General features: G+C 41.9%; 1 protein-coding gene across 3 annotated transcripts in view; it reads right to left on the bottom strand.

The window, feature by feature from the left end:
- Positions 1–18258, bottom strand: part of CBLB (Cbl proto-oncogene B) — a 130054-nt gene that overhangs the window by 59038 nt on the left and 52758 nt on the right. For all 3 annotated transcript variants that reach the window (XM_040583137.1, XM_040583139.1, XM_040583138.1), the window contains exon 4: positions 4207–4353. In XM_040583137.1, the coding sequence (XP_040439071.1) occupies positions 4207–4353 (147 nt within the window). The remainder of the gene's footprint in view (positions 1–4206; positions 4354–18258) is intronic.

The following is an 18258-nucleotide window of genomic DNA, read 5'->3' as shown; positions in this document are numbered from 1 at the left end:
TGTTTCCATTTCTTCCTTCGTCACGCAGCTATCGCCCACATTCTCCTTCCACCCGGATAATCAAAATCTCATTATTTCCCACTCAATTTATCAGCCTTCCCTATACATTCCTACCCCCCACATTAGCGTCTCTCTCCAAACATCGTATCCCTTCCAAGCTTCCCCCTCCTCCTTGGAAACATGCGATCCTGGGAAACCCCACAACCGTAAAGGCTCTGACTACTCCCCGCTTCTGCACCCCCTGCCTACGTGAGGGCTGGTGGATCCCCTTACCCACGTACCTGCTGTCCTCACAAGCACCACAGCGTTCTCCCCCACCCAGGCCCCGCTCGCTACTGACACATCCAGAAGTTTTTATAGAGGTGTGCCAGAAAGGCAGAAGTTGAGGAGGTATTTGAGGGCCAAGAAGGTGCAAAGTTATTTCAGCACCTTCCTCTGATGCAGCCCTTTAAATTGCTTGCTGAGTTCTGCTGCTGTGTTCCCTATAGAAATTCAAAGGGCGGCTAGATGTGTCATCATCAGACCTAGAACAGCCTGGCAATTTATGTGAAGTATGAAGTCAAGTGAACGTACACCTGGCTAGCTTTAAACGCAAGCAGAATGAACGCATCCTATGATGCTTATTAGTAACAGGCTGAACAAGCCTAGTTACAGCTGCACAATTTTGCAAGTGTGATGACAGACAAACATAACGAACAAAATTAGAAGTTCCCCATTCGTTGGGGAAGAGCAGTGAAAAAAGTCAGTTATAAATTTTTAACGTTTTTTTTTTAAACTATGAACTGGACTCTTGGAAATTGTATCTTGGATTTTATTCCTCAGTAAATTATAATATATTGCTTTTTGTAAACGGAAGTGTGGGTCACATTTTCAAAAACTGAAAGCCGAGGAGTTGACTTCAAAACATAAATGGCTATTGACCTGCTTTCTTGCCATTTAGAATATTTCAAATTAAAAAAGAAAAAAAATGACAACCTTTCCAGAAGAAATCAAGGCAGAAAATGGATTATATAAAAGCTTCCAATTAATTATGCTTAGAGACAGGAAGATTATTTTTATGATATTATTATGCTGAAAAAAACCCTATAAATTGACCTAATACTTCCAATTCCCTCCTTCCAATCGGATCAAACAACGTGTCAGAGTGATGTCTCATGCTATACTTTACCCATCAGAAGCCAAGATCCTGCACAACTTACTTTTTGTTTACGCTTTAGCTTGGAGCCGCGTTACCCAGTGACCTCAGAGCAAGGGCTGAGGGCTGCTTTGCACCATCAAGCGAGGAGCACAGGCTTGCCCGCGGAACACCGAGGAGCCTGGAGCACGCCAAGGCAGCCCGGAGCACGCCGTACCACGCCGTAGCACACCACACCGCCGCTCCCCGCTCCGCACCACACACCCACCCAGGCCAGAGCCGCCGCACAGCCCCGGGGGATTATCTCCAGGCAGCCAAGTGCAAAACAGATTCCATCAGCTGACTGCAACACCCCAAATCTTTATGTAGATTCTGCTTCCAGGGAAGCGATACCAGCGTATTTGCCAACCAATTTGTCCTAACAGGCCCATTGTAAAAGATGTGGCTCGCAGGCATACCTGCCGCGTATTTCTAAATGGATTAGAAAATAATTAATGTTTAAAAAGCTTCAGGCATTTTGTTTAACGAAGAGGTTGAACATCATGCCAAATACGCCTTTTTCTCATCTATTTATTTGACGTACATGCTGTTACACGTTTTAGTTACTTAAGCACAATTAACTAAACCCAAGGTAATGGCAAGGCTGCCAAGCGCAGATCAACCGTTCACGGCTTAGAAGGCCAGTAACTAAAACAGTTTCAGCTTATTAGAAAAGAGCTGGGAACACTAATAACAGCAATTCTTTACCTCAGCTGAAAGTAAAGCACCGGACACGACAGAACTCTAAGAACTTGCAGGCTATACTAGATGACCAAGGTTACATATGGAATGAACTGGACGTCCCAAGAGCGCCTTGATTCCTAGGCATTTCTGGTGCACAGATGCTTTAACCAAAAAAACAAAAACAAAAACCAAGCCCCCAAAACCCCAAGAAAACAAAGCCCAACCCCTAAGCAAGTGCACACCAGGAGGAGTGTAGGAAGTCAGAGGGTTAGTACCGAGAGTTCATATTTAAAGTTGCATTTTATGAAGAAATTTACATAAGCGGGGAAAAAAAAAACACAAACCATAAAAAAAAAAAAAGGCATGGCAAGAGCTCTGGGGCCCTGGGAAGGGTTTGAAAGCAGCGCTCCAGGGGATGAGTCAGGAAAGAGAAGTCAAGTGTGAACAAGACAAGGGTAGAGCCAAGTTGTTCAGAGGGACTGACGCAGTCAAAAATGCTTCTTACCAACCTTGTTCTGATAAAATCCTACCAATATGTTACAGTAGCCTACTGCCGAGACCTCAAGTACCTACGTACTGTGCCGTCTCCCAAAGCCACCTGGCAGGGCTGTTGGAAGGAAAGCTGAAGGGAAGCGCTTGAGTGTCACAGAGAGAGGACAAGTTAGCAGAGCAGCACGGAGAGGAACATCGCCGTGAACGGGGAAGCTGATGAAACTGGTTAAGATGAAACGACAGAAAGCAGAAGATGAGAACTGTAAATCCCAATGACAGAAATGCAATCTGCAATCAAGACAGCTGGTAAAGGTCATTCAAGGACAGAGCCCAACAGCAGGACCATGAGGAGATTTAAATTCTGAGTGCTGCTAAGCAAAGGGGAGAAGGAGAGGAAGGGAAAATAGAAACACCAAATAAGACCATTAGTCTTTTTTTCAAAGCCTCTGTTTTTCTTTTTTTGACATTTTTTAAAAGCCTTATCTGACAGAGACCCCTACACGTCACGGACATTAACCCTTCAGATAACTTTATTTGAACTTCTGTAGGTATTTTAAAGATCATCTTCACATTGAAATGGACAACTCAAAACATGGTCGGATACCTTTCCTCTAACAAAAAGAAAAGTGGTGCAGCAAATTGATCAAATTCCTACATTATCTACATGGGAAATAAATTTGTTAGAATAGTGAAATTACCAGCTAACGCTATAATAAAAGCAGAAAGCTGGAAGCTAGCAGTAGGTGTGTTTAGACTAGCCAAAAAAAGGAAGTGAAACTGTTGTAAACTCACACTGAACACAGCTAATTTGCAAAAGTGCCAACCTACTATGCTGGTATTCTAAATAAAGAAGGAAATACTTAAAGAGCTGCTTTTGCACAGAAAATGTAACTGATCGTTGCAGGAATTATCTGTGACTTGCTATGGCCTACATGGCACAAGACGATGCCAGCCTTGATGACCATAATGACTGCTTCATCATACTGTAAAATATACAAACGTCTTGCCTCCTCCCTCTTATGTCACTGTTACACTAACAAACGTTCCATATGAGAAAGTGAGCACCTACGCATCTTCTATTAGCCTATATCTATATTGTAAATGATATTGTTTCCTAGAAAAAAAAAACCACACACACACACCCCCCTACTTTTACATTTTCAATATTGCATTTGCTATAAGGATTTCATCACGTGTCTGCACTTGTCATTCATTTTAGGACCCGCGCACTATGTTTCTCCAACACCTGCTTTTGACTAAACCTTCTGACATATCTCCAGTTACTCCATCTCTTTCTATAACAGAACTTGAACAGAAGGAAACATTAGTCCTCTGTGACTACATTATAGGCAGTACAGCTACAGAAAAGAAGTTTCTGTAATAAGGGATAAACCCATTATTTTAATTACTTAAAAAACACTAAAAATTGTAGTGGTTACAAAGTTAAAGATGGTAACTTTAATCTGTCCATGAGAGCAATATTAAGTTCCTAAGAGTATGTATGTAATATGAAAGGAGATGATTTGCCATGTACATTATGAAAACAGCATACCATCTTCACCCCAGAATGGAACCAATAAACTTCATGCAATAAACTTGCATTTATGATTGAGTCTATGTGCCCTTGATAGAACTGCCCAGTCATTTTTATTCATCCTTTGAGCAAACTGTAACATTGCAAAGTTTGTTAATAATGAATTGAGCAATTTCAGCCAATCTAAAGACTTGGACAAGAAATTACATTTAAATTGCCCATTCACATACTCAGAACTATTATTCTGATCTTTGAAAATATCGTTCTTCTTCATACTTATGATTAGAAAGAATTAAGGTTTTTACAAAATGTTAATACTTACTTATCTCCAAAGAATTTTCTCCAGAAATCTGCAGCATCGGCTTTGGTGATACGAAAGTTATCACCCTGGAATTGGCCATTTGGAAAAATAGCCTTGATTTCTGCTAGCATGTGGCTGAAGATGAGGGACAGCTTTGTTAGGTTTCTCCTGTGGATATAATAGAAAGAAAAGTATAATCACATCAAATCCTCAAAATTGAATAAATTGAATCAATCTTTCAGTATCTTGTATCTCTTGCATATTTGTGCAATCATCACTGCGTGACACAAGAAAAACACTGAGCTCTCAACTGAAAACACATCAAAGAAATACAAATCAGTAGTTTGTGTTTCCATGCACTTCTGAGGATCTATTTATTATAAGTCTCGGGGAATATAAGATCATTTGTTCAGAAATGGAACAGATCTGGGTTCTCAACTGGATATTCCAGATACATGTCTGATCTCCATAAACATTAAGCTTGTGTATTTCTATTTCATTTAACCACTGCAGAAACAGGAATTTATACTAATTAGACAGTTAATAGATTAAAAAAAAACCCCAACATTTTAATTATATTAAAAATTAACCAAAAGCCACACAATAAACCTCAAAATACAGTTTCAGATGTGACATCAAACCTATTTCAATCACAGGTTTCTAGAAAGGTAAACACAGCACAGAACTAGGTTTACTCATTGCCTACAACAATTTTATACTTTCCAGCTTTCCCTTACTGCAGGTACTTCTTATTTTCATTTAAAATGCCTTCCCTCTAGTTACAACTTGCTTTCCATTTTCAGTGACATGTCAGAAACAAAAACCAAGCTGCTTTGCTATCAGCTCACTTCCATGAGCTTTCCAGGCTTGAATTCATTAATCAAAATTTATTTGGGTTTTGGCACAGAAATCCCATTTAGTGTAACACAAAGAACACAGCATCCTTAAACACAAATAATTCCTTTGTATGGAAAAATCTGCGGGAGATGGTGGGGGGGAGAGAGAGAAGGGTCAAGCAATCTTTCTATGAGAGCTTCCTTCTGGAGATTCCTTAGACGATCTTTGAAAAAGGTGTATTTTCCCACCTGATACGTGACATAGAGACCACCCAGGAGGCTGAGCAGTTTCTGGTGAAGAATTTGTATTCTTACATATTTTAACAAAGTACTTTCATGAGTCGGAAGCATCCTGCGTCAAAACCACTCACCTTTCACAATGTCAGGTACTACTTAACAGTGCCTCCAAAAATTTAGTGAAAAACATAATAAACTAATATCAATCATGTAATTTATAACTGTGTATAGACAGTATTTTAAATAAATGAAAACTTATGAATTAGTCCCTAGCCACATGAAAAGACTCTGATTTTTACACATGCATACCAAATAGCTTTTCAGAATGCTCAAAATCTCAAAAAAAAACTGCCCAAAAAAATCCAGTGCAAATCCCAGCTGAACAGATTTCCTGGGGTCTTCCTAAAAAATGCATTCAGCTTAGTACTGAAGCAGTAATTGTTTCAATTAAATTTGCAAACAACTTATAGAGTACCCTGTGGGAGTTGTGCTGCAAATTTTACTACAGGTTTTGCTACCAAGAAAACTACAATAAAGAAAATGTAAGTAATTTAAAACGAACACCTGACGAATACATCCTCCCTCCCCTCAAGACTGCAAATGGTTGTAGGGCTAATTCTTTCAGAGCCCTTTAATTCCTCCAGTATAATCAGATGTCTATAATTACGATGCCCAACTGTTCCTTCTTTTCTGGATTTGTTGCTTGCTATCCCCCTTCCTATTTCCTTTGTACTATAATTACACACACGTGTTCCTTATTATTTTCCTCCTCCGAACTGCAGCCGATGCAGAGCAAGCCACCCCAGGCCCGGGATCAGCCAGCAGCTGTCCGTACCGAGACGGAAGCACGCGGTGGTGCAAGCCTGAACAGGGCTCCCTTCCCGCTACACCACGTAGCTGCCCAGGTCAGCAAGGTGCGGTGCCGCAGGGCTCCTCGCAGGTACGCATTTACCCAGGGAGCTGGCTGGGTCCGTCAGGCTTGCGCCTTGGAGTGAACGGCTATGGGCTGAAGGCACGTACCGGGGCCACCTGGGGCACCTCCTTGGCCAGCGGGGAGCGCGTGTGTCTGTACGCACCCGTCCAGGCACGTGCACTGCCTGTGAGGTAGAGCTGCACGGTATGTGACCAGAACCAACAACTGGTAGGAACTGGACAGTAAATTCCCAGTCTACACATGCGTCCAAACGGTCGTACCCGAATGGCAAAGCCTGTTCCTTCCCTCTTTGGACAGTACCAGTCACTAAGTGCATCGATACGCTTTTGTTTTGTTATACAAGTTGGTTAGGATGCAGAAAAAAAGTCAAATTATTTTTTGGATTGTATGGCTATAAACAAGAAAATGTTTTAATACCAAACTAAGAGACCTTCTTTTTATCTGACTGCAAAGCTACTGGAAATCAGCTAGAACCTTACCTGTGCCTGAACATACATGACAGCATGTATGCACAACAGAAAATGCCAAATTCTTCATCATTTATATATATGTATGTTTATATATATGTATAAATATAAATATATACACGCATACAGTAGCTCTGTTTCCTAATTAATTTTGATTCTTGCTGTACCAGGTGATTACCTCCAGTCCTTCTTTGGTTCCTTCTTTGGTATCAAATGATCATGATAAATCATGTCTTTTCACTTAAACATTTTTGCTGTAGAACTGTAAAGCACATACTGCACCATTTTTGCTTAGACATGCTCACGTGACACCAGATCTCAGTAACTTACTGAGACAGATACAAAGCTCAATGATTTCAGAAATGGTTTTCAAGAATTACACGAGGTGCAGAGGTGATGCCATCAGGGTGGGCCAGCGATTCTCCCCACCCGGGCATTTCACTCTTCTGACTGTCTATGAATTTTCACACACGTACTTTTGCTGTCTTGTGGAGGGCTTTCCCGCAGCATCACCTCATCCACTTGATGGTCTCTGTGGCTGCACTTTCTAAGTTAGAATGATACCCTTTTCTCCCCCCATATAAAGATGGAGCAGTGTCAAAAGTTTTCCATTCATAAGCATAAGACAAGGTATTCAAGTCCTATTTTTTTGGGGGAAAAAAAAAAAAAAAAAACAAAACAAAAAAACCCAGCCCGGTGGCACATGAATTATGCAGATGCATGCCCTGGAGGGACTCTTGGAGTCACTAGGTTCCAGCAGGCGAGAGGTATCTTAAGGGACTGTACTGGAGCTACACCTCCAAAAACTGCTGTCCGAATTCTTGAGAAACAACGGTTTCAATGCCTCGGCAGCCAGCCTTCAGGGTTTAACGCAGTAACACACTTTCACTGCCAGCCTGGAGCAGGTTGGAGGTGGGATGTCTTTCCTCAGCTGTGTCAGAGCACAACCACCTCCTTGGTTTCTGGAGAGAGAAAATCTCCTTCAGAAACCAAAATCGAACAAAACTGCCTCTCTACAGCAAACTGAACTGCAACGATCACTCTCCACAACACAACAGCTACTGCGGTGAGATTTAAGAATGTTTTAACGCTAAATGACGCCGTATCAACTGCATTTTATATAGTGCATACACAGTGTCGGTCTCTTCCATATTACTTGCAACACACTCAACACCTATTACTTGATGTTTTTCCTATGATTCATGCTTAGCTTTTCCCCACCGCCTTTTACCAACTCAAACTGATGCCACGCAGGTCAAACCCCTTGTAGAACTTGATTTCTACAAGTACCAAAATCTACAAGATTTTGAAAGTACCAGGCTTTCAGTAGTACCTGTTGCCAGACATGCTTGTACATGACAGATCTACTGAAGAACCAACAAGGTTTAGCCAACCCCAGAACACCTAAGATAGAAAAATTTAAAATTGAATTTTCTTTTAGTATGAACTTGTAAAGGTCTATTGAATCCATAAACACCTTTTGGTTAATCAGCAGAAAGATGAATTTTCTTGACTTCAAAATTAATCTCTCTTTTGGAGTTATACCTCATGAACAAGTTTTCTGAAATACAGACAGTGAAGCCTGAAAATAAGAATTGTGTTTGTTCACTTTGAAATAAATGAAGATATTCTGAATGCGTTTTCTCTTCAGCTCTGTGTGTGTGTGTCAGGTTAGGGAATACTGCAAAGAGTTCATACATCACCAGTCATACGTGATTTGAAAAGAGGGCTTACTAATGGAAATATTACATCCCAGTCATAACCAGAGCAGCGGCAGCTGTCCTGCCCTCCTGGTTCTATTAAACAGGAAAGCGAAGCATGACCAGCATGCAACAACACAGATAAGTTTTGGCTGTGTCAACTTGGTAATCACTCTGTGAAAGCTGATTTTGCTTTTCGGAAAGCGATATGGTCTAGCAAACAGAAGTGGACAGGGAATCGGGCGGCGTTGCTTCCCTCCTGCCACTGGCCTGATGGATGAGGTGGGAGGAACACCTGTGTCCTGCACCTACTGCCTGCCGACGTGCATGAACCGAGTCAGACACTCAGACAGCTCCAAATACACTGGGCGGAACCGGCATATACATAAATCCACAATGCAAAGCATACATCCGTGCCCTGACCCTTCATAATCACCGGATTTCACAGACGATAACCAAGACAAAGTCATCTTAGCAATACGTCCTTATGTCTCATGCAACAACCCGAAAATGTATAAAACTACTCGTACACTGTATCTGTATATCATTTCTACTTTCATGCTTGTATATTACCATCTCCCACGAACAACAATTATTTTTATTTTACAGCTACACATATTTCTAGGAAAAAACCACAGTGTAGAAAGAAGTCACTGTATATCTTTGCAGTTATGCCATTCCAAAATTAGGTTGTTGCTGGGTCTCCTTCTTCACTGCATCTAGTAAGTGTTTAATCTTTCTGCATCCACATAGATATACTTTATTAAACAACAACCTTCTGTAATAAACAATACATCGGCTTTCCAAGCTCATAATATATAACTCAGTCCCCTGGCAAAGGAAAACAGTCTTTAGAGCTAGAATAAAATCTGTTTGGCAGCTAAGAATATTTTCCAGATATTTCTGACACAAAAGTATACCCAACTGTTACTAAAAAACACATAATTCCTCTACAATTCTTATTTAGAGTAATTGTACAAAGACCGTCCTGTTAGCTGGCAAAACTGCAAGTCACAACTGCTTATGAACCAAGATAAAAAAGTTTGAAACGCCTTCATAAGGTGAATTGTTTACTCTAACTTTTAAAAATCACACCCACCCACCCCCCGCCAAATATTAAAGCTTCAAAATCCAAAGCATATGTACTGAGCTCATTTCACTTAATTAGTTATATTCAGACCAGATTTGTGACCCATATGCTGGAGCTGCAGTAAAACCCAGGGATCCTACACACTACGTGTTGCTAATTCGAAGGGACAGAACAGAGCCTTGTGACGCAGGTACAGAACGGGGGAGCAGAGACCCACCTTCTGAGCTCTTCCACCCTGCTCTGCAGGAGTTCAGCATTTACGTTTTGTGCCCTAGGCTTCCGTTCTGTGAAAAAAAGTCCTTTCCAGATTATTTCCCATTTGTATTTTGCCACCATGAGGAAAGCCACAGCTGCCCATACAGCTCCTTGATAGGTTATGCTTCTGCTGTTAACTACGGGCAAGTGGCACAGACAGGGATGCACCAGGATCAGGAAAAATCACACAAAAAAAGAAAAAAAATATTCTGAAGAAATGTGTATTTCTGAGTATCTCCAGAAGGCACAGCGACATAACTAGAAACGATCTATGCTGCTAGCAGTTTACTCTTGCTAACCCGGTATAACCCCGACGTGTTTATCCCCCTTCCTCTTCCAGAACTTGCCCTTTCACAGACAGCAAACATAGGGCGAAAAAAACAAAAAGAGTCATCTGTCCGTCTGTCCCCCCCAAAAAAAACCCCAACAAAACAACAACAACAACAAAACCCACCCCCCACAGGTGGACAGTAGAGTCAGTCTTAACCACAGAGATCTTCGACACTTGAGAGGAAGCGAAGGAAACCAAAGGTTCCCGTCAACACACCTGCAGAGGGGAAAAAACCAACAACCCACGACTCTCTACCATCATATTTGGCAACCAGCTCAACTCTGGATCTGTGCAATTAATATTTTTAAAAGCTATATAAGGACAGGGTATCGTTCAGGGACCAAAGTATATGGGCTTATTCTTGGGATGAAATATTCCTGGGACTAAAGTGTGAGCTCTGTTTCCTAGTTCTGTTGTCATGGAAGGGACGCAGGCAAAGAACTTAATTTTTTTGTGCTGTAGTATTCCTCATCTGTAATATGAGGAAAAAAAAAAAAAACATAAAAGGAGAAAAAAAAAAAAAAAAAAAAAGAGACTGCCTTAAACATGGTGAGGTTCAGCCAGTAATTAAATTCATCATATGCTAAACATGAAAACCAAGAATAAAATTGTAAGAAACTTGCTGGAGGCAACTACTACTTTTCCTTGAGTCCCAGGGGAGTTGAGCTTATCCTGAGGAGGAAAGCAGAACCTTCCGTGCCTGGCGCTCCATCGGCCTCTTCGCGACAGATACAAGGAGCACCGTGCAAGGCTGACGCAGCTCTCTATTCACGATGGATAGCAAGGGGAAAACCGGCACTTTGGGAAAGATTTGGGCAAGGATGTTTGGGAAAACAAAGCAAGCTGGTCACAATGTGACCTTGAATTTTCCCCACCTTTTCCTTCGCTTAAAAATCATTTTACATTGACACACCAGCTTCCACCAGCAGTCTGGTTCCTTTTGTTCTCATGTTTTAAAGACCATAAGAGTATCACAACAGAAGAAGGCAATGCCTGATGAACTCAAAATTTCATTCCACCTTTCACAACTGTGTGTCAGCTATCATTGTTTCTATAGTAGGCATTTTCTGCCACAATTATGCAAAAATAAAGAATGAACATAATATATAATAGCTTAGTCAAGAAAATGGAATATACAGAGGAGGGAGGATGGTCAGGGTTTCTCCACATCTCAGACTCTACAAACCGATGAGTCTCTCCACTCGCTGTCTCTGATCTCTCCTTTGTGAACTGGCATGAAAATGTGCCTACCGGCATCTCTTGAGCAACGTTCTGTCCCAGGATTATATTTGGGTTTTGCTAAACAAACACTCTATACAGCAGCAGCCATGAATAGCTCATCAGCTGGGCTTTAGAGTCCACATTTTGAAAATTTGACTACTTCCAGTTTTGTCCAAAGGACAGTTACCCAGCACGGATGAATGCCTCAAGGTCCTTCTCAAGCAGTTTAATCTCTTTTCTCACTAGTACTTAGGTATACGAGGTAATAAATATATCCATGAAAATAAAACCCAAAGAGTGTTCACAGAAATTAAAGTAACAAGGAAATACAGTCTGCAAAAAACAGAATGCGAGTCGTCAAAACTGAAAACAGATGTGCTGACATGCTAAAGATCTAATTTGCCCCAGAAATAATTATTATCTCTATTTACTTATGTGAAAGGACAGAGGCAATAAAAAAAACAACCTCTAGATGATGCTACTCACAGAAGGAAACTAGAATAAAACCAACATGAGTATTTACAAATATAAATACTTCGTAGAGGATAGTCAATCCTATGACATAAGTAGTAACATAAAGTATGAGCTAACAGGTTTATTGATTTTACTACTGAAACTTTTAATTGAACTACTATATCATCCTTGCAAAACATATTTACAATGCTTAAACTGATATTACACTTGTTTCTTAAAAAAAAAAAAAAAAAAAAAAAAGAGCTGGACACTGCTTTAGTTTTATTTGCTACTTTTTAACAGTCAGTTGCTTTTGCAGTGTGGTTCCACTCATCAGTATCAACACGTTATTTAAGCACTCTTCTGCTTCCTCCATACTCCTCCTGTAGATGTCTTTGTCTACCAAGGTCCAACGTGAACTAACACTGACTTAAAGGTAAAGCCAAGTATTAGTATCTGTCAGTAAAACTGAGGTTGTCACAGAAAGCCCCAGGAACACGAGTAAAACCCGTTTTTACAATGTTGAATTCAGTCACTGAATGCCTAAATATGTAAAACTTTTTTAACAAATGTGAGCGTATTGATATGAAACAACGAAGAAGCAATCGGCATCTTTTCACCATCTTCCAAAGCTTTCTTCAAGCAGAAGGGATATACAAAAGAAGACTTGGCCAAAATAAGCAGTTGGTTAAAGGCAGAGGTGTGGCCACTGTAATTCTTTAGTACCTGATTAGGACAGTAAACATCTTGAATTTCATTACAAAGGTCACTCCTACAATCCATCCTACCTGCGTACTAGAAGTATAACTGACAGCATCAACAAGTGTTACCATTCCCCTCACCGCTCTGGCAAGGATGACTTGGCCTGGCGATCAGCCGTGCCATGGAGAAAGCACATCCCTGCCGGGCCAAAGCTGCATGTGAAAAGGGACACGGTCGCACGTGGAGCGACTCGAGCCACTCCGGAAGGGATACAAGGCTGTGTCTGGCACAGATCCTGCCACAGCCAAAGGCCAAGGAGGCCCCCAGGAGGTACTGATGCGACTAAATGCTTCATCGGGTTAACAGCAACCTCGCACGAGCGAGGGGAGGCGGTTTCGCCCCGCGCTGCGCTCCATCCAGCCCACTGCCACGCTGCGCCGTGATGCTCGGTGCCCGAGCTGCCGACACCGACAGAAGCAGGCATGCCGTACGGCACCCCGCGCACGGGCTCCGCGCCTGCCCGTCCTCCGCGCCGCAGTCACTGATAGCGCTTCGCTTCTTCAGGTCGCGGTGTGCCCTCTTCTTACACAGAACAGTCCAGAACACGTACTGCAGGCTTGTTCTTTCAGAATTTTCAATTCAGGCTCCATTATGTCACCTTAAAACATGCTGTTACTCTGTTTTCTAAGCGGAATAAATTCAAAAGAGACTCCGTAGAAATCAGCATCCTCAGCGACAGGCCATGTTAAAGTACTAAGTTTCAAAATAAAAATCTATTGAGTTCTGCATACTATAGCTTCTTGCGCAGACAAATCTTTCTGATTGTTAAACAGTTAATCTAATTTTTTTTTTCAGGCTTAACGCTGTCATCACACTCTGATTGTGAAAAAGATCTGCAACACGATCTAACCGTTTTGGAGAGCAGGACTGGCAATGCTTTTTGCTGACGTTAAGCAGCTTTGGCAAACTAATATGCATATATATCTCTTTTTCACATATATCATTCTCAAATATCAAAATTGGATTTAGGTACTTAACAGGAAATGTCTCTGGATCACATGTGCCTCCCAATACTCTCATGAAAATTGATATGAGTTTGGCCAAATTATGAAACTGAAGTAAACCCTCTCCAAGGGGCCTCAAACAAACCTCGAAGCTCTCGGCTCCCATGGCTGAGCAAACCCAACCTGAAACGCTCGCAGGCAACAAAGGACCCAGCCTGGGCCAGCTCACAGCTGGAGGGCACCGCTCCTCAGCCCTCAGTCGGGGCCTTCCCCACCAAAGGGGAGAGCGTGAGAAAACCCTTCTCCATTTCTCTTGGTGAAGCCCACGATGACCTCGGAAAAGAAGAACAAGCTGATGCGAGGGCACAGAAGGCAGACGGGCAGGAATGGGTGGCAACATCAAACTCAGCAGAACTCGATTTAAAAGGTCTGATGATGCGCAGCAGCATAGGAAAGCCCACGAGAAAGTGCCAGCGCTTTTAGAGAAGAATTTGAACAGTATGAAAAAAAATAAACTATAAAGAGATGCATTAAACATCAGGAACAAATGTGCGTGTTATGTGGTTGCTGGCTAAGTGAACATCTACCCCTTGCACTCAGGCCACCCAGGCACCAGTCCCACGGAATAAGACAATTTTATGCTGTATTTACAACCTATCACAATGTACAAATACCAAGTGGACCAACCATGGTCACACACACACAAATGATTTCTGGCAATTTTTTTGAGATCGTAACTTTTCAATATTTTTTTTTTCTTTTTTTTTTTTGAGTTGCAAGAAATGCAACAATATTTTTGCTGGTCAGACTTTCTGATAGAGATCGGGGTCTGAACAGAAGCTTTAGCATTCACTTTCATGCACTGGGAGTGTAGAGAAGTATCAAAACTGCTGTATTTTATTTTTTTTTAAAGATTATTTTAAAATGTGCCACAACCTGCAGAGGTGCTTATCACCTGCTGTGTCACACATGATTTCCACTGAGTGCAAGCCAACAAGATTGCAAGTCAACAAGCTGTTCCAACATTCCTAAGAGACTAGCCAAAAGGGAATTTTCCTGGCTGAGCTGCTTCGGAGACTCGGTTAAGAGACAATGCTGAGTTGCACATTTTGCCCTAGAACTTGACTTTTTCTGAAGTCCTTGGATTTTACTTTTTGAGCCTCTTGTACATCATTATTTCTGTGCATTTTGCTCTGTAGCAGTGGTAGGAGCCTTTCATTAAAAGCCAAGTTCATTTTTTTTACAAAGACTGACCCTCTTCATCCCACGTACCTTCTTGTTAAAAGTATCATCATTAAATGAGCAGAAGAACTCTCCAACTCTGCATCTGCACAAGTGTATTTTTTCACAGACCTTCATGTATGTCAAAATAAGAATTTTTACCCTAAGCCCTGAAGTAAGATTCCGTGTAGGCAGCCATTCTCATTAAAGCACTCTAATAGTTGTCATTAAAGCATTTTAAGGGTTGCTTTTCATGTGGTCTAAAATACATGATATTTACCAAAATGGAAGTCCAAGTGAGAGCTAAATAACCCACTGAAATAAAATAATCAGCCTTCAAACCACATCTCAAGTACTTCTGAGAGCTAAAGTTATTGAATTCCTATCAAACATATAATAAAAATTCCCATTTCCTCAGATGTGCTTTAATCAAATCCACCTGAAATCATTCACTGAAAACGATTTAAACACTACTTAGTGCTGAGATGCAGTTTGTTTGCAAAATTCAGTTAACAAAAATCTCTGTTGATAGCTAAGCAGCCTCGCACCAATGCACATGGCACAGAAACATATAAAATAAGTTACACGAAGCACTGAAACTGTATGTGGGACTTAGAATAATCACTGTGTTTGTTTACTGAGAGGATGTAAAGTGACTTTCATTCAATGGAGAAAGTTACCATCTCCAGCCAAAAGCAGTAAACACCACGAAACCCCCCTGCTCACTGTCACACATACCCCGAAGCCACCAGCCTCTGTCCTCTCGCCTGTCGGCAGCGCCTCTGGGCTGCTCGGAAGCAGATAGAGTGCTGCCAGGCTGTGTTAGCAACTGCCTCTGCACCCAACAGCTAGGAAAGAAAGATCAGATCTTGGTTCAAAAATTGTTACCTGAAACAGTTTCATGATGCTACACCTGCTTACAGCCCCTGGGGACCAGGTCAGAACCTGGCACCAAGAAGGGATACAGCACAGAGGCTGGGGAAAGCCTGATAGATTTCCTCCTCATAGCAAGGTGTGTGGTTTCTGACTAACCAGAAAAAATAGAACTGGCTGAAATATTTTCATCAGTAATATGGACTGAGTAAAAGCAGGTGCTAAAAAAATGCAGAGATATAGCTAGGCAAGACAGCTGTATCTTTCATGAAAACGGAGGCAGAATCTTTACCTTCAGGAAGTACTGCTGTCAGCTTTCAGAACAGAAGCTGCCTGTACAAATCAAAATAAAGCATTTTGCTTCTTCACTCCTCATCTCCCATAAGAAGCAAGGGAGGAGAACAAAATGAGCAAGTTGAAAAGTTCCTTGTGAAAATCTATTTTTCTTTTTCGGTCTAAAGTACAGTAACCAAGGAAGAAATTTATACCCTGACCTGCTTACTAGATATTCCACCCCCCCACACCCCCCAATGTTAATAAGCTTATCCTATGTCAGTGACCACATTTCTGAACACGGGCCGGCCGCGCCCCCCCCCCCCCCCCCCGCTGATCTCTTCATGGGTGGACGCTTCAACGTGGGAGACAACCAAATGTTTTAAAGAAAGCTACACAGCCATGGCGTAAGAGGGATGGTGTGGCATGAATAAATAACTGGGTTAAAAAAACTGGAAGCAGAGGGTAGCAATAGGGATTTCTGCTCCAAATGCAGGGAAGTGCCAGCCGAGTCGTGCAGGGACCTGCTCTGCTCAGCATGCGCACGGGGGAGCAGCGAGCAGCAAGGTGACAAAGCCTCTGGTGACATAAAGCTATTCAAAGGCTATAAGGCTGTCAGATAAGTGCAAATAGCTGCAGAGTGACTGAGCAGCATCAGTGGCAGGTGAACTTCAATATATGTGAAGGCAAAAGAACGTATCCGAAAATATAACCTTGGCCTGACGTACAAAAGGGCAGGCTCTGAGCGCAGCATCGCCAGCCAGAAGCAAGACTTGGGATTATGGCAGGTAACTCCACGGCAGTATCGGCTCAGTGCTCATTGCAATAAAAACACAAATCAAATACTATGAATTATTAGCAAAGGAACAGTGAACAAAGCAGAAAACGTAATTATGCCACCATACAGAATCAAAGTCACCTCTTACCAAACCAGACATGTAAGAACAGATATGTAAGAACCAGACACAAGAGATACATCAAAACACAACAAGGATTATCAAAGTTAAGCAATGGCTTCAAACCGAGAGGAACTGAGCGTTGCTGGCACTCCTCACCTTGGACGAGTAACCACCGAGGAAATCTGACAGAGGTCCACAAATTGTGAGTGGCGTAAGGAGGATGGATGGGGACTGACAGTAACTAGAACCGTAAACGAAGCTGACGGGAATCAAGTTCAAAAAAACCCTGATCCACAGAAGCTGTTGCCTAAGGGTACTGTGGAGGAAGTTTAAAAAGGCTTGAGAGGAGACTAGAAAAAACACCAGGAAGAGCGGCTTCACTGAAGGTTACCAGAGTAACAAAGCACAACAGGCTCAGGAAACCCCTGAGCTACAAACGCTCAAGGCTTGGAGATTTCCAGGGGGGCACACTATATTATGTATGCGTGTTGGCACCACTTATTCCTCCTTAGGTATCTGCTTACGCTCATCACAGAAAACAAGAACGACCATACTGATTCAGGTTAGGGGTTTGTCTTAAGAACTTAAGAGACGGTACTTAAGAACATGGTACCCTATGTTCCTGAGTTTGCTTACTTCACTCCTCATACAATTTGATTACACAAAACTCTTAAGAGCTTGTAACTTGTAACTTAATTTTGGATACCTTGGTGAATGGAAGCATCCTACAACTTGACAATAATTCTTTTTCATCCCCATAATGGGGATTGGAAAGCTGAAGTTGCCCAAGTTGCTCCGCCAGGAGGTTGGTGCGGCAAAGCCTGGCAGTAGGAACGGGCAGGTGATGGCGCAGCGCTGCATCAGGCAAAGATCCAGAGAAGCACCAGGGTCAGAGCGCTCTGCTGTGCCTTAAAATGACAGATGCAGCAAGAACCTAGAAGGGTACTCGACGACACCGGAGAAGTGAGTAGTGTTAAGAGAGGTGATGGCGAACTCACATCACAGATGTCTTCCGAGGTAATCAACTTTTATAGTGAGAGCCAAGTAAGACAGCGTTCCTAAAATTAGATCAAGAGGCTCATAGAAGGCAAGAGTTCAAAGAGGATGAGAAAAGGTTACTATACCACAGCTGGAGTGGAAACATCAAAATTCTGAGCGGCAACGTGAAAATCTGTATGTTTTACTGCTAAATCTTATCACATGCAAGCTATTTAAGCAACAGACATGAATAAAATCACAAGTGGAAACAGACTAAAATCCCTTCCAGTAAAAATATTTTTTAAGGCATGAAGGTTCTAAGAGTCACACCCGATTTTTATTCCCCTGAGACTAAACACTTGTGCAGTTTTGCCTAGCAATGCATCTCACTTCGCAAAAGTAAACACTTGCTGTGATTATGGATTCCTGGAATGATCAACCAGCCTCTGAAAACAAATTACTTTGAAACAGGAACATAGAACTAAAGACAATAATATTCTTCTATCAAACACTGAAACATTCCAGCTCTTGCTACCAAGGCAAGTAAGAACAGAGGAAACAGCAGACACAGAATTCACGTCTTCAGACGAAACGAAACC

This window comes from Falco naumanni, chromosome 2 (assembly GCF_017639655.2).
Source record: "Falco naumanni isolate bFalNau1 chromosome 2, bFalNau1.pat, whole genome shotgun sequence".
NCBI lineage: Eukaryota > Metazoa > Chordata > Aves > Falconiformes > Falconidae > Falco > Falco naumanni.
This window is presented reverse-complemented; position numbering and strand designations above follow the sequence as displayed.